The 25,929-nt window shown below is 40.5% G+C and overlaps 3 protein-coding genes across 6 annotated transcripts in view; 1 reads left to right on the top strand and 2 right to left on the bottom strand.

Annotated features, from left to right (window-relative positions):
* Trappc13 (trafficking protein particle complex 13) overlaps positions 1-18,620 on the bottom strand; it is a 31,538-nt gene extending 12,918 nt beyond the window's left edge. For 3 of the 4 annotated variants that reach the window (XM_032898952.1, XM_032898954.1, XM_032898953.1), the window contains exons 1-5: positions 18,291-18,403; positions 10,949-11,017; positions 9,449-9,548; positions 8,076-8,160; positions 2,624-2,751 (exon numbers count right to left, since the gene is read on the bottom strand). In XM_032898952.1, the coding sequence (XP_032754843.1) occupies positions 2,624-2,751; positions 8,076-8,160; positions 9,449-9,548; positions 10,949-11,017; positions 18,291-18,336 (428 nt within the window). In that variant the 5' untranslated portion in view covers positions 18,337-18,403. Of the gene's footprint in view, positions 1-2,623; positions 2,752-8,075; positions 8,161-9,448; positions 9,549-10,948; positions 11,018-18,290 lie in introns of all 4 variants that reach the window. The other variant, XM_032898951.1, reaches the window with a different exon arrangement.
* Positions 13,728-18,398, bottom strand: Shld3 (shieldin complex subunit 3). The gene is made up of 2 exons (XM_032898955.1): positions 18,291-18,398; positions 13,728-15,001 (listed from the first exon to the last, which is right to left on the bottom strand). Exon 2 carries the CDS (start codon positions 14,896-14,898, stop codon positions 14,131-14,133), a length of 768 nt encoding a protein of 255 aa, XP_032754846.1. The 5' UTR covers positions 14,899-15,001; positions 18,291-18,398; the 3' UTR covers positions 13,728-14,130.
* A 352-nt stretch (positions 18,621-18,972) lies between the features above and the next one.
* The window catches only part of Trim23 (tripartite motif containing 23), a 30,577-nt gene continuing 23,620 nt past the window's right edge, over positions 18,973-25,929 (top strand). Inside the window, exons 1-2 of the mRNA XM_032898950.1 lie at positions 18,973-19,142; positions 22,493-22,655. Coding sequence (XP_032754841.1) covers positions 19,062-19,142; positions 22,493-22,655 — 244 coding nt within the window. The 5' untranslated portion in view covers positions 18,973-19,061. The remainder of the gene's footprint in view (positions 19,143-22,492; positions 22,656-25,929) is intronic.

Raw genomic sequence — 25,929 nt, 5'->3', positions numbered from 1 at the left:
GAATAAGCAAACAAAACCCCAAATCAATGCATGCATGTGTGTGCAAACACACACACACACACACACACACCAGCAATAAAACTACCGCAACCCTGCCCAATACTTGCCCTGGAAGTGTTTGCAGGAGAAGTCCTACAGCACCTATAGGTTTTGAGACTAGCACTGCGTTCTGGGTCTTCTCAAGTGGGTTAATCCATTTCCTATAGAATGGTGGCTATACAACGGGAAGCTCAGCTTCAGTGAGCATGAACCACTGTTCTCTGGTATTTCATTGGGACATACAGACTACATAGACTTCATGTTAACCCCATAGTAACTGTAAAGACAGACGATAGAAAGCCCACAGGTTCCGCAAGCTCTGTACAAAGTAGGAAAGCTTCTTTGAGAAAGTCTGAAGTTCTGAAATATAAGAAATTATACAGAATCCCACAGGTAGTTCTGTGTAAGCAAACACACCCCATACCACAGAATGAGTTTGGAGTTAAAAGAAGAACCATGTGAGTACAGGAAGAGAAGCGAGAATGTTATATGTGGTGGATTATGTTACAGACAGCTTTGAAAAGCACAGACAAATCAGAGTTTCTAAAGGCTGATGGGGGAATCTCTCAAGTGCTAGATGATTAATGAATGACAGCTCAGAAACCTGACTTCTAGGAAGTTTTAATCCAAAGTTTCTATCGACCTCAGAGCAGTCAGTAAAAATACCTTCAGTAGAGCTGGTGGGAAATCGACTATCAAACAACACGGTGTAACTGTATTTTAAGTATTTCTGCATTACAAGCTTTAACGGATGCAATGAAGAGAAGCACAGTTGATGATGAAGGTGAGGGTGGAGACAGGAGGAATGAGGAGTACTTTGAAGAGACAGATGGCTTCTGGGACTGCCGTTAAAGATCCCTGGAGACTTGGGAGGCCTAAGTAGTTTAGAGGGATGAAGGGCTCACTTGTTTTCAGAGTGAGAAACAGTATTCACATTCAAACACATTCACAGGCCAGGAATGCAAAACTTGAGATTTCTTCATATCTTGTTCTCTTTGACTCTCTACTTGAGTTGTCAGGGTAGGATACATATATACATCCCACAAAGACATTTACTTGTTCAACTATGTTCATGGCAGCCTTATTTATAATAGCCAGAAGCTGGAAAGAACCCAGATGCCCTTCAACAGAGGAATGGATACAGAAAATGTGGTACATCTACACAATGGAATATTACTCAGCTATCAAAAACAATGACTTTATGAAATTCGTAGGCAAATGGATGGAACTGGAAAATATCTTCCTGAGTGACATAACCTAGTCTCAAAATGATATGCATGGTATATATTAACTTATCAGTGGATATTAGTCCTAAAATACAGGATACCCATGCTAAACTCCATAGACCCAGAGAAGTTAAACAAGAAGGAAGGCCCAAGTGAGGATAGTTGATTCTCACTAGGAATGGGAAATAAAATAGTCTTAAGAGGCAGATGGAGGGAGGGAAGTGGGAGAGAGGGGATGGAAAGGGGAATGGGGAGTGGTGTTCAGGATCAGGATGGGGAGGGACAGGAGAGATGGCCAAATGGCCATGAGAATGGATGGATATCTGTAACTGGTGTGTGTGTGTGTGGGGCAATCTCTAGGTCATGATAGGGACCTGGGTTAAGAATCAATGGGGAGTGACCTTAGCAGTGACACAGAGCCTTGGGGATATGGAACCTGATGAGGCCACTTCCTGTAGCCAGGCAGGAACCTCAGTGGAGCGATGGGAACACCAACCCACCCACACAACTTCCAACCCAAAATTCATCCTGTCTACAAGACATACAGGCAAGGGGGATGGAGCAGAGCCTGAGGGATCGACAATCAATAACCACCCATGAAGGCACCAATCCCTGACACTATTAGTGAGACTCTGCTACGCTTGTAGCCAGGAACATGTCCTCTGTGAGGCTCCACCCAGCAGCTGACTCAGACAGAGGCAGACACCCACAGCCTAACAGTGGATGGAGCCTGGGGACGCTTAGGGAAGAACAGGACAAAGGACTGCTGGCCATGGAGGGGACAGGAACTCCAAGGAAGACCAGCACTGTCAACTAACCTGGGCCCTTGGGTTCTCAGGGACTGAACCACCAACCAAAGATCACACAGGGCTGGACCTAGGCCTCCCGCACATATGGAGCAGATGTGCAGCTTGGTCTTCATGTGGGTCCTGAACCACTGGAGCAGGGCTCTCCCAAAGCTGTTGCCTGTCTGTGGGATGTGCTCTTCTAGCTGGGCTGCCTTGTGTGACCTCAGTGGGAGAGGGAGTGCCTAGCCTTGCAGAGACTTGAAGAGCCAGAGGTGGGAGATACCCAGGAAGGATGCCACTCACCTAGAGGAGATGTGGGGAGGACTGTGGGAGAGGTGGCTGGGAGGGGGGTGGTGAGCAGGATGTAAAGTGAATAGGTGAAAAACGAAAAATAAATAAACATTTAAAATGTATAAATATACAATATATTTAAATATATTGCACATTTATGTATTTATTATATTTAAAATATGTAAATATTAAAAATATACAAAAGACCACAAAAGGAAAAAGGAAACTAAATTAATAAATGAGTACAAGTTTTTGAGAAGTAGTAAACTTAATTCTTACATGTGCGTCCCAATTTCCTTTACTTCGTGGTGTATGACATCATCAATACAACAATCAGGTTTAAGTTCAGCCACAGCAGCATTGGAGGCTGAAAGGTTTAAACGCTGAGAACTCGTCTGGAGATCCGCCTTGAGAGAAAGGTGAGAAGAATCCATGAGGCTGTTAGACATCTAGAGGGGATGGACGGGCACTGTGGAGAGGATCGCGGGGAAGAGGACTGGGGAGAGGGGAAGAGAGAGGAGCTAATGTGGGGTAATGGTGAGTGTCATAAAAATTCATAAGGAAATCCACCACAATATACAATTAATATATGTTATATAAGAAACTGAAAAAAAGGATCAAGGGAGAAATAAAAAAGAGGAAGTAGGGATAAAGGAAGGGCACTGTACAGCTCTCATGCTTGGAACGATGGCATGACTACACATATACACACTGCAATATCAATGATCAAGGAACCAACCAGAAAGCAGGGAAAATCCAAAACCAATCAAATAGTAACATATGAGCGTAACAGTATGAGAATGAAGACTACAAGCACAGCAGAGGAAAAGTACAGACAAAACCCATAAACTTGGAACTTAGACCTGACCGCTGTCTATGTCAAAAGAGAAAACACGTCATACAGCTCGTGCATCCCATTTCATAGGGCTAAAAGCTAACAATCTTGAAATGTAATCTGTGTATATGCCATGATTAGATAGGTATGTACGTATGTACACACATGTGTATAGTATGTATGCATGTATGTATTGATGTAAATATGTATATGTATACATATGATTACGGATAACAAAAGAATCGAGTTTTCATCCCTGGAGTAAAAGAGGCACAGCTAAGAAAGCTGGGCAGTAAGCCTGTCCTGCTACCTTTCACGCTAGAGTAGCCTGAATCATCGGTATGAACATATGAAGGGTTTTCTTCTTTGAGACAAGAGTCTCATATAGCTCAGGCTAGCCTCAAACTTCTTTTGTAGCTGAGGATGACTTAGACCTTTTGGCTCTCCTGCTTCCACCTCTCCAGCACTGCAACTGTAGTCAGGAGCCAAAGTGCCCAGATGCAACATGTGTGGTTTTTCCTTAAGACTCTGTTTTGATTTCATGTGCACGAGTGTTTTGCCTGGATCTCACGGAAGTATTTCCTCAACTGAGGCTCCTTCCTCTATGATGACTCTAGCTTGTGTCAAGTCGACACACACAGAACCAGCCAGTGTACTTGCTGGCAGACCTAGCAAGATCTCAGCAGCTGTAGCCAGGTGAGCCTGGGTGAGTGGAAGCCCATGCTGTCAGGCCCATGCATAATTCCCTTCTATACCACCATGGCTGCTTTGTTCACGGGTCATCAGGCAATGGTAGGCAAGGCTGGATAAAGATGTTGACTATTCACAGAACGGGTCATCCTATCTACTTGATTACTGACCTCCTCCTCAGCTGAAGTCACCTTTTGATAAGCAATTACATGGGACACAAGTATCTTCACATCCTTTGCCCATTTGGAGAGATCTAACCACAGACTTCTTCCCCAGATGTCTTTCTCAGCAACTTTCCAATGGTGATCTTTCCAAGACCCTGCCCATCCAGTTAATCCACTGACAACGGCTCATGAATCAGTGAACAACTGCATATCTGGCCATTTCTCTTTCCAAACAAAATTTAGGACCATGTGTACTGACTGGAATTCTGCCCACTGCGAAGATTTCCCTTCACTGTGACTTTCAGGGTTGTCCCAGAAAGGAGCTGTATGTAATGCTACAGCTGTCCACTTCTGGGTGGTGCCTCTGCCACATGCAGAACCATCAGTAAACCAGCCCCTAGTCTCTTCCTCAGTAGCTGATCATTCGGAACACCCCATGAGGCTACAGGTGCATGCTTGGCAGCAGATGGCATTGTAACAGGAGGAGAAACCGTAGGTATTAGGGCAACTTCTTCATGTAACCTACTGTGCCTTCAGGACCTACTCAGGTCCAACCACGTAAATACCATCTCCATTTGATAAAGGGTTATTGGTATATATGTTCTATTTTATGACTTGGTGGGTCAGATGACACCCAGCTCACAATGGGCTGCTCAGGTCTCATGGTAACTTGGTGGTTCATTGTCAAATGTTCAGTTTCCACTAAGGCCCAAATAGCAGGCAAAGAGCTGTCTTTCAGAAAAGAGAATGGTTTATCTGAAGATGATGGCCTTGTTCCAAAATCTCAAAGGTCTCTTCTCTGATTCACATATAGGGGCCTGTCAAAGGATCCAAACAGCATCCCTGTCACCGACACCTCAAGTACCATCAGGTCTGCTGGATCAGATGGTCCAAGTGACAGAGTAGCCTGCACAGCAGCCTGGACCTGCTGACGACTGTGGGTCTGCTTTTTGCTTCTTCCCTTGGTGTGTCAAGGCACTGTGCACTGCTGCACCCCAAGTGGGAAGGATGGAGTGGTCAGTGGGCAAGTAAGAATGAAGTAAAGTCCAGAATGGGTGGGTGAGCAGGATCCTGTTCCGGGAGGGGGGCGGGGGGAGCATGTGTGTGTGTGGGGTGGTGGTGTATGTGGGTGTTTTCCAAAGACTTTAGCGTTACAGTTCTTTTAGATGACATTCAGTGAAACAGCTCTCTTAAAGGATATTCACAGAACAGCTTGTGCACTTTACTTGGGGTGAACAGGGACTATATAAACCTTGGAAAGTGGGAAGGGGTTCTTCTTAGGGTGAAGTTTCATTGGCCGAGGGCTGAGGTTTAAGGTCTTAGGATACCTCATCTACTTGGAGATGGGCTCCAGGAAGCTGAGTCTGTAATTGTGCCAAGGATTTCATGACATTCTTCAGGTGCAGTGTGGAGCTGGGCTCCCCAGGTAAGGTAGAAAAGATGCCCTACTTGTACCAGGCTCGGGGAGCTATGTGGACATGGTAGACTTCGACCTTATTGACAAGGTTTCCCAACAGAAGAGTCTTCTCCTGTTCCAGGCCCCCACACAAAGTCTCTTGGTGTATGGGCTGGAGTAACACACCAAAGTGGGTCAAACACTTCGCCAACCGGGGCTGCTCTGTAGCCCCTAATTTTTTTTTCCATTTTGCAGTTAATTCTAACTTAACTTTGTTAGTGCTGGTCCTTTTTAAGTGGCATGTTTATTAATGCTATCTCTCTGTGATATTCAGTCATGGAATAGGAGTAACTCACAATTATTGGGAACTTGCCATGTACAAGTCTTGCCTGGCAGCCCACTGGTCATTTAATTCTCACAATTCTGAAGTAGGCAGATCTAGTATAACCTAAGTGTATACATGATGAGGAACAGGCACAGAAAGGTAATGGCTCCCCTGGGGTGAGCACAGCTCATATAGAATGAAGCAGAGGTTCAAAACACTGTACACACTGTGGCATAGAGGGGACATCATTGAACTGCATTGGCTTTCTGTCCTATGTACAATATGAGATCACTGGCCAAGTTCACCTGCCATTGCTTTCTTTTTCTTTTTTTTATCATTTATGATAACCACCTTGTATATGACTGAGTACTTCCTTCTCTTCTTTGACACTATTAGTAATAATATTACTGAAAATTTATTTATTCCTAATACCTATTCCATGTCAGAGCCTGTTTGAGGAGTTGAAAATCTATCAGACAATGAATCAGACCAAAATCCCTGGCTCTGTGGAGTCTCTGCTTTTGGAGAGGTGCTAAGGAAGACACTAGTGTGGAGGCTGAAGTGCTCTCTTTACGAGCCCATGTAACACATACTTCAGATTTTCCAGACCACAGTCTTTATTCCAACCATAGAACTTACGGGCAGTTGGGAGTCAGTCAGACCACACAGCAACTAACAGGTGTGGCCCTGGCAAGATACTTCACGTACAGACACTTCAGTTTGAATTTCATAAAGTTTCTACATATTATAGAATGTTGTTTCGTTTCAATCATTGGATGCAAACCAGAAGAAAACAAAACAAAATCCGTCCTTAGTTACTGGACAGGCTGTGTACTTCACCAAACCTTAATCTGATGAAAGGCCAGGCCCTGTCCACACATATTTGCGTCTACCTTCTCAAGCTTGATATGTGAGGCCTGAAATATATTTTCTGAGATCCTTTATCACTTTAAAACTACAGATTGTCTCTAAGCCCACTGCAGCTAAGACTTCTCCTTTAGAAATACTAATTTAGAAATACTAATTAGAAATACTAATAATAATCCAAATTCCCTGTTGAAAGACAGCTTTGAGTCAACTTCTCTCAGTACACTTTTAGATTTTTAAAAAATTTTTAAGGATACAAATAACAGGTATATATTTTCATACATGTATATCGCTGTATTTTGTTCGTATCTACTCTCATCAATTTCCTTGTCCCTCTTCCCCTCACTCTAGTCTACAAACAGTCTCCTCCTACTTCCGTGTCTCATGTGTATCATTCAAAACCTATATTCAGTGTATGAGATGAAAATGAAATACGTAATTTCCCTTTTCTACTGTTCTTTTGCTTTCTTTTCTCCTTCCTTCCTCAATGGCCTGTTTAGTTTCATATTACACACACACACACACACACACACACACACACACACACACACACACTCAATATAATTTGGAAGTCTAAATTGTGCAGAGTGAAAACATGAAGTTTCCCATCTCTTTTAACATGATGATTTCTAGTTCCATTCACTCTCTTGCAAATGATAAAAATCTCTTCTCTTTACAGCTGAACAGAGCTCTATTGTATATATAAATCACATTTCTCTACCCATTTATCCACATAGAGAACTTTTACTTTCTTTATCTAAGCTCTTTTGCTTTTGAAAACATTTCAAGTTGTGAAGGGACTTGCAAATTCTAGGTTTTCGTTTCCCAACTACTTCAAGAGTCTTCCAACTGGTCCGTTTCCTATAAAGTATTCTACATGGTGATGTCTCCAGCCTGTCTAATACAAGCTGACTCACTTGAACCAGCACCTACTATTTGGAAGTTTTTTATTTTTTACTAAAATCTTAGCCTGACTTTCAAGACACTGCAGTAAAGATCTTTCCCACCAGACCGGACACGGAGACTGTTTTCCTCTAACAGCATGCACTGACATTACAGTCTCCCTCTGTCCTATACTCTTGCCCTGAGTCCTGCTCATCTTCTAAGGCCCTCTTGCTTTCCTCTCCTCTACCATGCAGGACGCTGCAACTAGAGTGACTTCTGGCAAGTTTCCTAAGCCTTTCAAGTACTGTTACGTCAGTCACACAAACACTACAACTGCTATTTACCCCAATGGCATTTTCTCATGTAAGTTATCAGGAACCGTGGGTAGAAGGAAAATGCTTCTGTGAATTCCTAAGTTTGAGTCTGTTAGATAATCATCAGGGTTTGTTAGTGACATTTAAACATTCTAGTATTAACCATGCATTTTAATGAGGTTGCCAAGGCTCAACAGAAATAAAACCTGTATTATCCAAATACAATGCTTTGCAACAAATAAGAGTGTCGCTTACCTTCACCAATATATCTTTTACAACTTGATTGCTGTCGTTGTGAACACTGATGTAACTGGAAAAGGTCTCTCCCAGAAATATATTCCTGTGAAATGAAGCAACATTCTAAGCAGAGAGCCATTCAGCCCTGAAGGAAACCAAGTAAGCTTTCGAGGGAGAACTTCAGGTGGAGGAAAGTTTACTGAGGCTCAGGGAAATCTTCCTTCAGTGTCCTTTGTTCCAGGGTCGAGGAATTATTTCCTCAGTATCCTACATCTTCCTTAGGCTACACCTTCAGTACCTACTGCACTTCAAAGAAAGAGTGGAATTACACACAGTATAACAACAGTTGTCAACTGCCAGCCAAGTTTCTGATTATCCTGGAAACGATGGCCACTGTAATCAGAGCTGCACTGTCAGAAGATTTATATCTGAGTACACTAGAAAATGTCATTTTCAGTTTTTAAATGACTTATCCTCGAAATCTAAAATTAACTTGGAAGAAGTTAATTTATCTTTAGGAGAACTCCATTGTTTTCCTAAGAAAATGACTACTGGCTTTACACTACATAGCTGTATTAACTCTCTGTATTATAGTAATTTTATGTGTATGGGTGCTTTTCCTGCAACTATGTCTGTGTACCACATGCATGCAGTGTCTGTGGACACCTGAAGAAAGACTCACGTTTATTGGAATTGGGTTACAGGCAGTTGTGAAAAGTCATGTGGTCCCCTGGAAGAGCAGCCTGTGCTCTTAATGGCTGAGGCACCTCTGTAGCCCCTTATTCTATATAATTTTAATAGTTTGACATCAATACATTTCCAAGTTGGAAAGACACTAGTTTATAATCATACCCTGTGAGTTTAGTAAAACAAAACAAAAAATATCGTATCAAACCCCGAAAAATTCCTTTTTTTTTTGGTCTCAAATCTTCTCAGTTTTAATACATTGATAATATATGATAAGAAAAGAAATAAAAACACTGACTAGCTAGTAGGTCTGATATCTTCTGTAAAGAGAGGGGTGTGAATGAGGCCCAGTAAGAGCTGCTCTGAAAGCGACAGCCATGTTGATTAGTGTAACTAAAGGCACACAGAGTCACTGCCAGGATAAGACCTAGGCCTGTGCTGCGGCAGAACACATACCTAGCATGTATAAAAATTAGCCACAACCCCAAAAACAAGGTTAACATGCTATCATAATATTAGAACCATTACTGACTCTGTTCTACGTGGCTTTTCTAAAATAAAAAAAAAAAAAAAAAAATAGAACCAAGAGCAATCTGTATGTTTTTGTTACTTATTGCACAAGCATCACTTTCCCACTCTGTATACTGACATGATAACAGTTTTCGGGGACTGCAGAACATTTTATGTAAATCTATCACTCTTACCCGAAATTTTGGGGTAAAGTCAACATTTCTCCCAACATTAAAATCTCTGCACCATTTACAGTTGAAGGATCATCTTTCATTAACTGGTTAAAGAGATCACCTGTAGGAAGAGAAAAAGCAAAACTCTTAACACCTACCTTTAAAACAAGTCTTACTTATGTAAAGAAATAGGAACCACTGGGCAGCTCAGTGGGAGAGCACTTGCCTAGTACTCACAATGTGACTGGGCCAAGTTTCTTCTATCTTGTCTTACTTGGAGTCACCTTTGATTTAACCTGAAACTCATCTTCCCTTTTTCTACACCTGCTGTGAAAAGTCCCATGGGAAAGTCCCCAGGCTTGGTCTAGAAACTCAGGGTTGAACTGCTCCAGCTAACTGCACGTTTTGGCTTCTGTTAAACTGCTTGCTTGCTTTAGTTCCCCCTGCACCTGTCAAATGTGAAGCTGTTTTTAAGTGCTTTTTGCCTTTAAAAGCTCCCTATAATATGGATTTGAGGATGTTCCATGAGAGATGTTTCTCTCTAGGCAATCACCAATCGGCTTATTATATAGTCTCAATTCAGATTTGGTTGGACTGAGTGGTCTTTTTGTCTCTAAACTCAAACAATAAAGCCCTGGATTTGACCCCTAGCACTATGAGCAGTAGGGTGAGGAGGGTGTCAGATTTCTTTTTAATCTGAATGAACTAAAATTTTACTAAAATTTTAATTTCTAACTTTCCCAAAACAGACACAACTGGGTGTAGTGATGCAAGCCTGGAATCCTAGGACGTATAAGTGGGAGGCAGGAGGTTTTGCAGTTTAGGGTCTGTCTCAGCTACATGAGGGACTCCAGGCCAGCCTGGGATATATGAGTCTCTCTGTCAAAAACAAAACTGAGATATAGTATTTGTGCTCATTCTTGAGTTATAATATTAAAGTTCAATATACATTACAGTATAAAATGTCATTTCTTATTTGTAATACCATAAAATTCCTATCAGAAAATTATAATTACACGGTGAATGCCTGTAATCACAGCATTGCCAGGTTGAGACAGGTAGACCAAGAATTCAAGACACCTTAAGATATGTATAGTAAGGCCCTAGACTGAAAAAACAAAATAATAAACAAACAAATACACCAAAAAAAAAAAAAAAAAAACCCAAAAGAAAACCAAAACTGATCTCACAGAATGCTTCATTTTTGAAGGTCATAAGACATAAATACACTATAGAAACACCAATAATTCTAAACAGAATGCTAATGTGTATTTGAGGATGCAGGGAACATTGTGATAGTGATAGAAATATGAATGTATCTTAAACTAAAAGTCTTTTGTTATCAAAAGGTAGCATCTTGAATTGTAGATTATAAAGGAGTCCGATCTTTCAGACGGCCACCTTCACATCATATGAATACGGGCAACGCAGAATTTAACAAATGGTTAGCTTAAGACTGGCAAAGGTAAGCCTCTTCCAAAATAATGTGGATAACTCAAGTTTCAACTTTTCTTTACATACCAGGTAAGTCCTTCTCTTCACAAGTTACAGGAATATTGGTGAACAAAGTAGGTTTGGTCAATCGCATCACTGTCAATGAAGAGAGACAAAATGTTCAAATTGTTTAGGGCTAATATTCAAGTCAAGTGCACAGCATTCATCAAGGTCATACTCATATAACTGAGTTTTGTACTAAATACAAGCACTAACACTCCATTATTCATACAAGGCTGAGAATGATAAGTACTAACATTATAAATATTATCTATGTTACACATAGAAGGCCGAGAATAACTGTTGCAGGTAATTGTGCACATTAAAGATTATATACAGCAAAATAACGTCAGTGGCAGAACCTGAACTAGAACCAGGGTGACTTTATACTGTTTAAAACATATCCCCAAACAGTTGATTGTAAACCTGGGGTCAGTCACAGGGGTGAAATGTCTTATTAAAAATATCCCAGGGAATTCAAGCAGGACTTCATTCCAGTGTTACCAGCTCAAGACATGGTGTTGGTGTCTCCAACCTTGTCTTTTTTTTTTTTTCTGAGTGTCTTGCCTGGATGTGTATATGTGTACCATGTGAGTTCCTGGTCAGAAGTCATGAGGTCCTCTAGAACTGGAGTTATGGAAACCTATGAGCCTCCATAACAGAATCTGGTCCCTATGCAAGAGCAATACATAAGTGCTCTTAACCTCTGAGCAACCTCTCCAGCCTCCATTCTTACTTTTAAGTAGAGAAAAAAAAGTTAAAGTTACTAAATATAACATGAAGATAAATAGCTACCCTGAGAGAGGCACATAGAAGGTAGCTAAAAGCTAAAATTCAAAGCCCAGTTTTGTTGTTCTTTTGTTTTCTAGAAATTTGATTTTAGGCTGTTTAATGAGGCCTAGATGGGCTCACATCTGATATACCCCAGCCTTCGCTGAGTATGGGGTTCCAGGCAGGTATCACAGCTGTATGCACTGCCTAAGTGCAAATTTGTGAGACGCATATCCGGCAAACGATTATATAAATAGCTCATTCTTTAAACTTCATTTTTCTTGTTTGAAGTTTTGGGACAAGGTCTCATATCACAGCCCAGGATGACCTTGAACGTACCATGAAGCTCAGACTAGCCTTGAACTTTGGCTCTTCTGCTTCAGTCTTTCAAATCACTACCCCCACCCCCAACTCATTCCTTTAGTGTTTGAGGTATGTCTCACTAGCAGGCTGCAGTGGAACTCAGAGATCCACCTAACTCTGCCTCTCACGTCCTATAAGGAATCTCGAAAACGGAAGACTTTAGGTACAAAAGAGCAAGATTTACGGAACTCTGGCCGAGGGCTGGGAGGTGGCTCGTTTGGTAAAGTGCTCATGCACAAACATGAGGACCTGAGTTAGATCTCAGAAGCCATGCAAGAAAAGCTGGGTGTGGTAGCGACATCTGGATCCTTGGGGCTTGCTGGCCAGCTTACCCAGCTGACATGACAAGCTCCACGTCAGAGAGACTCTGTCTCCATAAAGCAAAGCAAACGAACAAAAACAAACCTTGGCAGCTGATGCCTGAGATGCCTAGGCGAGGCTCTGGCCTCTGTGTGTGCATAGACACAAGAAACACTGACAGGGCAAGTAAAAGGAAGTACTAGTGATTGGTTAGTAATTTTATACTCTTGAATGTTAAAGTAAGTTATTGGGTCAAAGGCCCCAAAACCAAAAAGCCACAAAGCCCATACCTGCTATTTGTTAGGTTGGGCAATGAAGTTAGATTGGTCTAAGACAAGGTCAATCTCGAACAAACAAACCAAAGCTTGTAACTTGGAGGACTCTGCATCTTAGCTTTCTCTCTGTATCTACTGCCTGCCTCCTTCCTACAGAGAAAGTGCTGGCTGCATCTCTCCAAAGGCTCTCACTGATTTCTCTCTCCATACTTATTTCTGTTTCCCTAGCATGTTCGATGTGTGATTAAACTGCGGGATCTTGAAAGGGAAGGGAGGTTAATGATAGCAGCTACGGGCAGGAGTCGCCCAGCCCCGGGGATACACATGTAGCACTAAGTTCAAAGAGCTGACATCCTTTTAAAAGGCTTCTATATGGCTACACAAGGAGTTCGGTGGATAAAAGCACACAATGACTTGAGTTCAGTCCCAGGACCTACATGGTGAGAAGAAAGAACAAACCAATTCCTGCAGGCTGTTCTCTGACCTCCATATATGCATGATGGCATGTGCATCCACATGCAAACACACAATACATACATGTAACTAAAGATGAAATAGGAAATAACAGTGGGTTCTAAGCTGTCAGGTCTTGAAAACACCTTAGTGTTGTCTAGGTAAATGGGAAGTGAACCTTTTCTTCTTTAGAATCACTACGTTATTTGAAGCAAAAAAATCTCTAATTTCATCCTTTTTTTTTTTGGAGACAGGGTTTCTCTGTATACACTCTGTAAAGCAGGCTGGGCTAGAACACAACGTTCCACCTGCCACTGCTTCTCAAGTGCTGGGATTAAAGGAGAACACTGCCACTGCCTGCCAATTCCTAGGTTTTCACTTTCATTGTCTTTTAGAAAATTCTGAGATTGAGCAACTCACGAGGAGTAAAGCAGAAATTTTCAAATCTTCCACATACGAAAACAAGAAGCTCCTTTTAATTCTTGGATTTAAAGCTGTTTATAATCTCATTGTAACTTATACTTTTAGTTGTTATAACCCTTTTAAAAATAATGAAACTATGAGAAGAGTGCTATTTCCAAACTTTTAACTCTTGAATAAATTACTCTTGTAATAAATTATGAAAAATACAAAATCAAACAAACTGTGATAAGACTTTTAATTTTACACACAGCTCATATTATATTTAGGTGAATAAGGGACTTTAAGGAGTCATTAAAATAAAACCATTCATTTAAACTCAAATCATTGGGATAAAAGTTAAAACACTTTCAATTTTAGCACAAACAATAAGTCATCAAAGTTCACTCAAAAGAATGCTAATAAACATAATCTGGAATATTCCTGACTTGATTGACAAGCCTTGGGATTACATGATATTTATATACTAGACACAAACTGTACACATATTACAGAATTATTTTCTTCACACTATAAAGAAGCACCAACATTTAAGTCATTAAAATACAATGGTCAATAAAGTCTATTCATTTCACAATTTCAGTCCAAATTCATTTCATTCAGAATATTCATGATGATCAAAATTTGTTACATACTAAAAATAACACCATATTTATGTACAAATAAATCAATTTTCCCAATAAGAGATAATCTTTCTTTAAGCAGACTTCCTACATATTCACAGTACTTAATATCACAGAACACCCATATTTGGCCTAACTCTCTCTGGATGGTAGCATTACAAGAAGGAAGTTCATTGTGCCTGATAAAGTGGTTGAGTTTTGTCCAAATGTCTTCCAGAGTCTGGTTGTTGCAAACACTGTATTCTAAAGTCCATCTTGCTCTATGAAGGGTGTGCAACTGTAGTGTCTTTAAAGTGGCTTGCAATTTTCTAGACAAAGGAAAAATCTTTTTTGGACAATGTTTGCTAGCAAGTGAAACACTCCAGGATCTTTTCTTGTGCTGTGTTTCTTTTCCTGAATTTTTATCCAAATTTGCTGCATTAGTCTGCTCCTTTAGTGTGTGTGCCTGGAGTAAGTGCTGCATTTTGGAATTAGGTTGAAACTCCAAAAGATCTACTGTGCAGTCATAGCTGTGTGATTCACCATTAGGTTCTGAAATGGTTAAGTACCGTTTCACATTCTCAGCAGCCTCTTCAGAAATTACTGGCGGTAATCTTTTAGGCTTGAGTGGAAGCTTGGACTCATCGTGTGGAAACCAAGGAATAAATCTTGATAGTGGGTGAGTAGGAAAGTCTTGAATTACATTTTCTGCAATTTTTGCCAGCTGTTTGGGATCGTTTTCATATGGTCGATAATGTAATATTACTTCAGTAGTCATTCTGCAGTAATCCATTAACTCTTAATGGAGAGAAAATTTCTTAGCTGAATTCTTCAGAGCTAGAATGTAATTTATTATTACCAAATTGTCTTTCTTGTCAAATCAGAAGAAACAGGACCTAAAGTAGAAGTAGTGCAAAAAATAAGATTTGGTAGGGACAGCCTATGGGTAGGCAGGAAGGAGAAAACAAAACCCATTCCCCATCTGGAACTTTAACTACGTGCTATGGCAGATGTGACAATAATTCTTACAACAATAAGGTATCTGGGGGTTGGGGATTTGGCTCAGTGGTACAGCGCTTGCCTAGGAAGCGCAAGGTCCTGGGTTCGGTCCCCAGCTCCGGGAAAAAAAAAACCAAAAAAAAAAAAAAAAAAAAAACCAAACAATAAGGTATCTGAATGAGGTTGGAATGAAGATTACATCTAGCCCGAAAATGCTGACAGTCAACGTGTTTAACTAAATGGATCTATAGGGTTTTGAAATATTATCATTAAAATGTTTGGTATTCATAGCCCTAAGACCTTAAGAGAAACAAAAATTCGGTAATTCTCACCACATCATGTAATATTTAAAATTTCTAGGGTGCTGTAGAGATGGTTTGGTGGTTAAGAACACCTCCAGAGTGTTCCAGAGTGAATCAGACGGATTCAATTCCCCATGTCCGCAAGATGGTCCATGACCATCTATTACACCAGCTCTATGTGACCGTCTCTTCTGGCTTCCATGGGAAACATGTACACACACACACGCACACACGTGCACACAGACATGCATACACACACAGACATGCACACACACAGACACGTGCACACACACACACACACACACACATGCACACTCACATGGTATACACACATAAATACACTGTACAGACAAATCCCTCTGCTGAGATTTTAAAGATGTGTATCACCTTGCCCTGTTCAAAATTACTAGCTTTAAAAAAACTATACTTGGGATTAAATTAATGTGTATACTTTAAAATTTCATGAATTCTATCAATACATTGGTAAAATATTTCATTACTATACATCTTTCTCAATAGTAAACCTCAAAAATATGAAAATGGATTAACCTTACATGTTAATCCCAGATAGAAAATAGGGCTATGACAAAGTCTTCTCTATATTAAGGTAGTTTTAAATAGCATGGAGATGCTAGTTCAATGGACACCAATGTAGAAGAAGAACACAACACACAAGTACTCATGATGTCCCAAATTAAAGCAGTGACCAGAAGTTCCAGCACACAAAGTTTCAAGAATGGAGACAGCCAGGATCTGATCTACAAGTTGTGGTTCCTAATCAGGCCAAAGCTGAGTATAACAGAGGCTCTTCTATATCCTAACACAGGCATATGCACATGCACACACACATTTAGTCTTTTATTCCCCAAACACGAGAGAACTAATCCATGTTCTTTCTCTGCTACAATAATGATGACCCAGTTTTGTCACGATGTCACAGCAGAACCACAGTCTGATTCTGAAGAATTAAGAGGTAACTAACTATATAATAAATTCCTTTTATACCCTTAAAAATAACCATAGTTTCCCTAAGATTTTTTTAAGTTTTAGTATAGATTTAATATGTGATGACATATTCCTTAAATATTTAATAATGATCATCACTTCTTGACCTTTCCTGGCTTACGATCAAGGAAGAAGAATTAATGAATTTATTGTTTTTTCCCTTTACACCTTTTCAGTGTAAGACAGGACACTGAGAACCCTTCTATTGTCGTCTGAACATACTCAGTGATATACTCAAGAGACGAGTGAAATTTTGAGAGCTCTTTTTTAGGTAAAATGTGTTTTCATTTCAAGAAAAAACAAAAAGGAGAGAGTATATGGCTCAGTCAGTAGAGTGCTTGCCTAGCATGTACAAAGCACTGGGTTCAAATCCCAGCATCCCATAAACTGGGTATAGTGGTGGACATTTGTGATCTGAGCATCTGGAAGGTGGAGGCAAGAGGACCAGGAACACTAAGTCCTTATCAGTTACACTGTGAGTTTGAGGTCAATTCACTAGGCATCCTGTGTTTTTAAAGATGAAGAATAATAACAAAACTCCCTACCACTGGAATTTTTGGTAGCTTCTAAGTTGTGTGAAATCGCACTTAGCAACTCATGTAATTGTTTTAAGTTCATATAGAAATCATAACGACCTCTGGAAAAGCCGTTTCATTTGCTAGGAGGAAACAATATCTTAGAAAGATGAGGCAGGCCTTGTTGAATTATTGCCTTCACCTCTTACTAGATATGTTATCTTGGAAAAGGTGTCACAATAAGTAATATCTAGGTTGGAGATTTAGCTCAGTGGTTAGAGCGCTTGCCTAGGAAGCTCAAGGCCCTGGGTTCGGTCCCCAGCTCCGGAAAAAAAAAAAAAAAAAAAAAAAAAAAAGTAATATCTAGCCCACACACTAGATGTAAGATGGAGATAATAAAAATACAGTAAGTTCCTTTCAAACACACATCATCAACTTCAGTCCGGATCACGTGGTCTCGCTGTTGTATTGCTCAACGTGGCGACCTTTCTTAGCTCCACATTCAGAGACAGTCATACTAACTGCTGCTATGGAAGCGTGACTGCATGATAGGAATGGAACTGGTGAGCTTCTGGATGTGTATGTAGCCCACGGAGAATGGGGGAGGAATATACGGTATATCCAAAGGGATGCCTTAAAGGAGGCCAGTGCAATCCAATCTAGTTCAAATGTCTTGTAAGCATTTCTTCCTATCAGTGTAAGGCACTGTTAACTTTATACCTGCACATCCCAAAATGAAGAAAGTGCATTGTGGCAGTAGCAAACTAAAATAAGGTTGAAAGTGTTCTTGAATAAAAGGTTATCGATAAGCAGATTCAAGGAAAATCTGACCTCCTAGCTCCCACCCCCGCCCACGCCCGGTCAAGTTAAATCATTAAAACTTATTCCAAACTGATGCGTATAGAAAATTAAAGTTGATAAGACATTCTGGACAAGGTTCCCACAAACGTGATACTACAGTGTGAATTAATTTGCAGTATATTTCAACAAATCTAAGAAGTATTAGGTGTAGTTCCATTTATTTCAAATCCTTGGCATTACCGTGCTACACCATCTACAGGTAAGCTAAAACCTGGTAACTTTATCCCTGCGACCTGGACGGATAAAGGAGTAATTTTTGGGAAAAAAAATTAAATGCCAGCTGAAATTTATGCCAGTTCACAGATATCTCTGCGGCAGGCTCGAGACGTGAGCTGCTGTGGATAAAATGTGGTAGCAAAGACCTCAGTGCTTAGGTTTGCATTTCATTCCAGGAGGAGCAGGAAGGCGAGTGCCGCGTTTCAGGGACAAGGCCTTCGTTGGGAATCCATCAAAGAAGTGAGGCAAATAACAGAGTAAAGAGACTCAGGTTAGCAACAGTTTACCTTTTAGCGCCAGCAGGTGCTCCTGTTTGGGGGGATTCACTTCCATCTTGACCCGCACTTCTGACCTCAGCCTGTACAGGCTGAAGTTTCACCGGGTCTGAAAGGAAAAGTGCCAGGCACAAGTCCCGGAAGATCGGGCTTCAAACGCACGCTCGACTTCTTTCTGCTCCTGAGAACTTAAATTCTCTTTTCATTAAGTCCTTTACGGCTCCAGTGAAATCTTTTTACCAAGGCCATTCCTTCGTTCAGAAATACACATATTTTCCTCAACCACACAGGCTGACTTCAACGATCCACTTCGGGCTGACAATACGCGGCTTCCCAAAAGCTTACATTGCCCAGTGGGGGTGGGGGAGGGAGCTACTGTCGTGGCATGCTGGGATTTGTAGTACATTTTATACAAATTTAGCAGTGTACACAGGGCGGTGGGGGAATGTGGTTCATTTATTCATTCTGACTCGTTTCAGTACTAGAGAAAAAATGCTCCAGGAATGGCATTTTCACCATAAAATTTTATTTATGTTCCATACTTTTAATAAAACACATTTTCTCCTCTCCATTACTCACATACGCCTTTATGGAAAAACAGCTCGCACGCGCAGACCGTACAGCCAATGACTGACGGAGAGAAAAGGTCAGAAGAGGCGGGACGACTCCCCGTCTATCCTGCGCATGCGTGAGGGCGGCACGCGCCGAGGCTTCTGGGTAGGTCGCTCAACCCCTCCTCTCAGTTAAAGGCTCTACTGCAGCTGTGCCGCTGCTCCTTCCAGGATGGCTGCCCTCGCTGTAAACAAGCCCGGAGCTGGAGTAGACAGTGGGCGGCAGGGCAGCCGGGGGACGGCTGTGGTGAAGGTGAGGGAACTTGCGTGCTCTGTTCTCCACCTGCGGCCTCCCTTCGGTTCGTCCTGGAGACCTGGCCGCGACTGTGCGGCCCAGGTTTGGCCGGGCTGGTGCTCGGCCTCTGGTGGGCGTTACAAGACTTTCCTGCCCCTCCGCGGTCCTTGCCCAGCGGAGCTGAAGTTGCCTGGTCTTCTAATTCAAGTGTCAACGTCGTCCGTGGGACTGTTTGTGAAAAGCACCGCGTGGGCCTGTGAAAGTTGACCCGGATTGGGTCTTGCCCCTAGTCTTCTGTTTCTAGTGATGCCTCAAGAGGCATTAATTGACGTAGTTGTATTAAACACTCATTGCAATAGACAAGTACTATGGTAGATGTTTGAGCTCGCTAATAACTACTTAAAAGGTAGATGTTAATTCGCATTTTACGTGGGAGGAACCCTAGGTTTAAGTTAATACAGTGTGTGCTAAGGGCCCAGAGTTTACTGGTTGTCAACGTCTGCCTTCCAACAATGCACAGCTGTCCCTTGCTTCTGAATAGTAGAGTATGAAAACTTATGAAGTCCCCGACTACAGCACAATTGGGCTTTAACATTAGATGTATGGAGTACTCTCTCCTTAGAAGATTCTACCGAATATTTACAAGCTACATTTACTAAAAGTTAACTGGAAGTATGTGATGATCATTTCCCCCACCCACTGTAAGGTAGATCTAAAAGGGGCATGTGGTTTAGGGAGTAACTTGGAAGATTATCTGTAGCCAAGAGATTAAACAACTCTTTCTGAGTGTGTTGATGTCAGGACATTTATTAAATCCCCTGAAGAAATTTTAAAGTACAGTTGGATTTATTACAGTGAACCAAGTTTGATTGGACATTCTTTTAACTCGTTAAATAGTAGATGTCTGTCTGTCTGTCTGTCTCTCTCTCTCTCTCTCTCTCTTAGCAAAGGTCTGTTTTTGAGAAATTTATGCCTAAGATTTATCAGTCGTTTTTTATTGGTGTATTTGTTTTGAATCAGTTAACTTTTTATACTAATGAAATGTAGAGGAGCCCCCATTAAGCATATTTTGTGTTTGAGAGTTAATATTTTGCTTTTGCCAAATGGGAATACCTGCAGAATATTTTGTCATTTTTTTCCCATAATTGGAATATCATGTCATAATTCTCCTTAATACTTTTTCACTTTATCATATATTCTGCATGTATACATAAAAGATGTAATGGCTGTAGTTTTGGCATATGAATGTACCATAATGTATCTTTCAATTTAGTATTTATATGGATCTTTGCTTGTTTTTCATTATTTAATGATACAGATAGTACTTTAAGGAGTTACATGCTGATCTTGTCATATGTAGACTGGGGATGTGATTCAGTAGTAGACCATTTACCTGATATAGTCAGGGTCCTGAGATTTCCCAGCAGAAACAGCAACAAGGACGGAAACATTTTGATTTTGTCGTGCATGTATGATGTAGTTCCTTAAGAACTACTAAATTGTGTCCGTGGATGCTATATTACTCAATACATTTTTTGTGTCAGTCAGTGGAATTGTTTTCCTGTACTTTAACTAGTGCCAAGCATTAACAGCTTTTTGAAAAACTATGTTCATGTCGTTATTCTCTGTAGTATGAGTTAGATTGAACTCTTAATACAAAGTTTTCTTATACATTTAGCAGGTATTTAGTTTGTCTCTTTTTCCTTCGAATTATACCACATTTAAGTTTCTTTTGAACTATTACCAGTACGTGAGATAATTACAAATTACCAGTTTAATTACTGTGAAAGATGTTTGTATCTCAATTTCTAAGTCTAAATGTATTAGAAGATCAAGTTTAAAATTGCAATGGGTCTAATGAGATTTCCACTCTAAGTTTTCTATTTTTTTTTATTTTGTGTTGTGTGTTTGGTGGCTTGAATTGTGTTTCAGTGTTATTTTGTTGGGTTTTATTTGCATCAGCATGTAGGTGCTTTTGTATCTGGAGTGTACTGTTCTGTACTCTCGTTCTAATAGAGAAAGACAGGTTAGTCTATTAAAGTATTGAAGTATTTGGGTCAGACAAGCAGATAGATATTCAGGGTGCATGGAAAACCAGAGGATAATGTAATAATTGAAATTGGAGTGAGAGATTGGGAGACTAAGAGAGATGGGATTTTTAGTATATGAATATAAAAACTTTAAAAAAGGAAACCAGTAAGTAAATGTTTAGATGTTTCCTCAGTGTTAATTAGCATAAAGAAGGGATCGAGAACCACCAACCACAGAAGCAAGTGGTCCTGTGGTGGGATACACATGTAGTAGAGGGGACTGAGAGGTGTGGCAGTGAAGCAAGAGAATGGTAGTCAGTTGTAAAAGCACTGGAAATGCTATATTGTTATAATTACGTTTTGCGGACTATACATGAAATATTAGCCCATGGACCTGAGTGTCAGAGTGAGCCAGTTCTCGCAGCTTTTCTTCCTCACTATCTTTCAGTAAGTCATATACCTGTGATTACTTGTGTAAGAACAGGAATTGAAATTTAATTCTCAGCTAATTATGTTTTTGCCTTTACATCATTTTGTGAAATCTAGAAGATACTTGAAATTCCTTGGAAACTGTCTTACAAGTTTTTTTATTGTTTAGAAAAGTGATTATCATCCCAATCCACATTTTAGATTGTTTTATTGAAATCAGTGGTAGTTTGGCTGGACACAGTGGCATCTCCTATAGTAGCTTCTGGGAGGCAGAGGCAGGAACATTACTATAAGTTTGAGGCCAGCTTGGACTGAGGTCTATTCAGGGGTAGTCAGTGAAACGTCATTTTACAAGGGAATAAAACAGGGCCTAGAGAGATAATAAGCTATTGACAGCACTGACTGCTCTTTTGAAGAACTCGGGTTTGATTCCTAGTACTCCATGGTAGCTAAGAACCATCTGTAACTCTAGTTACATCTAGGAAGTCTGATGCCCTTTCTTGACCTCTGTGGGCACTGCATTAGCATGATGCACCCACCACACATGCAGGCAAGACACCCACGCACAAAAGAAAAATAAATCTCTAGACACTTTTTAAAAAGGAAATGGGTGCAAAATGAAATGATTGTTGATTGGGGGTTTCAGTAGAATTATAGATTGTTACATATTTAGTTTTCAGATTATATTATGTTAATTTGCAATATAAGTATTTCAAGGAGGTTTTACTTTGTCAAGGTCTGTCAAATGGAAATGAGTAAAAATGTGATTTAACATTTTATAACTTAGTTTTTTTTTTCCCCATGGAGGAATAAAGTAACAACTACTATGTCAGTTGTTTTTAAATCTAAGATATTTGAATGTTGTTTCAATAGTATTTATAGGGCACATGTTTTTGTTTTACATACTAGGTTCTGGAGTGTGGTGTTTGTGAAGATGTCTTCTCTCTGCAAGGAGATAAAGTTCCTCGCCTTCTCCTTTGTGGCCACACAGTCTGTCATGACTGTCTCACACGCTTGCCTCTGCATGGAAGAGCAATACGCTGCCCATTTGATCGACAAGTGACAGACCTAGGTAGGAAAATTATTTAAATGAGGTTAAACTGAAAAGTTATTCATGTAACACAAATGTCATAGAACACAGTTCCTTTACACTTGACTTTTTATGTTAAGGTTTGAAGAGCTTTCAAAATTTGAATTTCTATTCAGGTCACTGAGATCCTAAATGTAAGCTAGCCCATATCTTAGTTACTGGTGGAAATCTGAAGTTTCTATATTCTATACTTACTACAAGAAGCTTTAAGAAGTATCAGAAATATATGTTACCCTTATGCAAAGAAATGAGAATACTTTATTCATCACCGGTTAAGTCTTAATGCTCTGAATACAAAAACCTGTTTTTTTTTTTTTTTTTTTAAAGATAGTCAAAATATAAAGTCATTTGACTCACTCACTCTTTCCTCTTTCTTTCTTTCTTTCTTTCTTTCTTTCTTTTTTTCTTTCTTTCTTTCTTTCTTTCTTTCTTTGAGATAAGGATTCTCTGTGTATCCCTGACTGTCCTGAAACTTGGTTTGTGGACCAGACTGGCCTTGACTCAGATCTGACTTCTTTTAGCTCCCAGTTCTGAATTAAAGGTGTGCACCACCATGGCCTGCTAGGTTCTTGCATGCTTTTTTTTTTTTTAAGATTTATTTATTTATGTTATGTGAGTACACTGTCACTGTCTTCAGACACACCAGAAGAGAGAATTGGATCCATTACAGATGGTTGTGAGCCACCCTGTGGTTGCTGGGAATTGAACTCAGGACCTCTAGAAGAGCAGTTGGTGCTCTTAACCACTGAGCCATCCCTCCAGCCCCCTTGCGTGCTTTTACAACTACTTCAGAATCAGTGTTGACATATTTTAAAATTTAAAAGTGTGTGTGTGTGTGTGTGTGTGTGTGTGTGTGTGTGTGTGTGTGTGTTTACCCAAATCAAGTTGTCAGATTTTGGCAGAAGGTGCTATGTCACTGGCCCAGATTTAGAAAGTACAACATGAACATTTGAACAGTTATTTCATAGTTTAATGTAAGTTCTTAATTAATTTTGTAAGGTAAAAGAATTTTCCCCAAAATATTTTTTAAAAAAATTTTTTTAAAGATTTATTTATTTATTTCATTTATGGGAGTACACTTTAGCTGTCTTCAGACATACCAGAAGAGGACATCAGCTGCCCATTACAGATGGTTGTGAGCCACCATGTGGTTGTGAGAATTGAACTCCAGACCTCTGGAAGAGCAGTTAGTGCTCTTAACCACTGCACCATCTCTCCAACCCCCCCAAATTATTTTTTAAGACTGACCCTCCCCCCCCCAAGTCTTTACCAGTACTTAAGATTAGGGCTGGTGAAAGGAGTGAATGACTCCTGCAAGTTTTCCCCTGAACTCCATACTTGTTCTGTGGCACCTATATATATATGTGTGCACACACATCCACACACAGAAAATAGTATAAATGTTATAAAAGACTAATACCATATGTTAAAATCTGAATAATTTATCTATGTATAAAAGGAAGCTAGAGTGTCCCTTTCTTAGGCTTTAAAGTACTAAGAAATATGGCTTTGACATGTGTTCTTAAGATTGTGGCTATCTTTATTTGCTAGAAAACTAATGCAAAACACTAATGACGTCACACAGACAGCATTAACCTACTACCATCCATGAAGTAATAGTGGTGGAAGAGATGTCTCTGTTTTAAGGTTCATCCCTTGACTTTTTAATTCTGTAATTAAAATAACATTACCATTTCTTCACATACAACTAGACATGTAGAAATGATAACGTTTTGCAGATGTAGGCTAGACCCTTTGGGAGAGCCCTCTACCTTCTCTGTACTACCACAGTATGGGAGTTTATGATAGGACAGTTAGTCATGTGTCAGGTGGAAACCAAGAGTGCTGCCTTTCCACCGTCAGAGCAGCCAGCTCTGGCATGCGTAAAGATGGCCGTGCCTGTAACTTAGGGCACGCTTAACTGAGTTGTTTGCGGACTATCTCCGTGACTTTCAGTTATTATACAGTATATACATATATACACACAGTATGTATACCACAAAAATACCAAGGAGAAAATACCAAGGTAGGTTATTTGCAATTCCTGCTTGTAGAAGGAAGCTGCTCTTACTGTTACCAGTTCCTAATCTGAGCTCTCCTCTGATCCAGTCAGCTGCTACTTCTCATGAGCAGTATTTCTGGCTTTACTCTCTTTGTCCCTATGGTAAATTGTATTTCCCTGCCCTCTAACAATTATGTGTGACTATGATGTTTAAATTTAACCATTGAAAAAGGAACAGAAATCAAGTGTCAACTCTCAACTTCCAGGTAAAGGTTTTTAGATTGATGATGATCTGAGGGAAACCATCCTTTTTGCAACAGTGAGGTGGTCTACATGAGTGGATGCTCAGTGTTCTACAGCATGCATCGTGGACAACAGAGCTTTCTTGTCTTCCCAAAACCCTAAGGATTTGCAGGAACAACACAAGTCTGTGGTTTTTTAAAACCATAAAGCTGGGTTGGGGATTTAGCTCAGCGGTAGAGCGCTTGCCTAGCAAGCACAAGGCCCTGGGTTCAGTCCCCAGCTCCGAAAACAAACAAACAAACAAACAAACAAACAAACAAAAAAAAAAACCCATAAAGCTGTGTGTATGCATGCATTTAATTTTTACACTCCAGATTTTATTCCCCTCCTGGTCTACCCTCCGACTGTTCCACATCCTATACCTCCTCCCCGCACCCTTTGTCTCCACAAGGATGTCCCCACCCCACCCACCCCACAAGACCTCTAAACTCCCTGGGCTCTCCAGTCTCTTGAGGGTTAATTGCATCTTTTCTGACTGAACCCAGACCCGGTAGTCCTCTGCTGTATATGTGTCGGGGGTCTCATATCAGCTGGTGTATGCTGCCTGCTTGGTGATCCAGCGTCAGAGATCTCAGGGGTTCAGGTTAATTGAGACTGCTGGTTTTCCTACAGGGTTGCCCTCCTCCTCAGCTTCCTCTAGCTTTTCCCTAATTCAACCAGAGGGGTCAGCAGCTTCTGTCCATTGGTTGGGTGCACATATCTGCATCTGACTCTTTCAGCTGCTTGTTGGGTCATTTGGAGGGCAGTCTGATAGGTCCCTTTTTGTGAGCATTCCATAGCCTCAGTAATAGTGTCAGGTGTTGGGGCCTTCCCTTGAGCTGGATCCCACTTTGGGCCTGAAGCTAGACCTTCTTTTCCTCAGGCTCTTCTCCATTTCCATCCCTGCAGTTCTTTCAGACAGGAACAATTACAGGTTAGAATTTTTGACTGGGGGTTAGCAACCCCATCCCT

Source organism: Rattus rattus, chromosome 3, assembly GCF_011064425.1.
Source record: "Rattus rattus isolate New Zealand chromosome 3, Rrattus_CSIRO_v1, whole genome shotgun sequence".
Classification (NCBI taxonomy): domain Eukaryota; kingdom Metazoa; phylum Chordata; class Mammalia; order Rodentia; family Muridae; genus Rattus; species Rattus rattus.
This window is presented reverse-complemented; position numbering and strand designations above follow the sequence as displayed.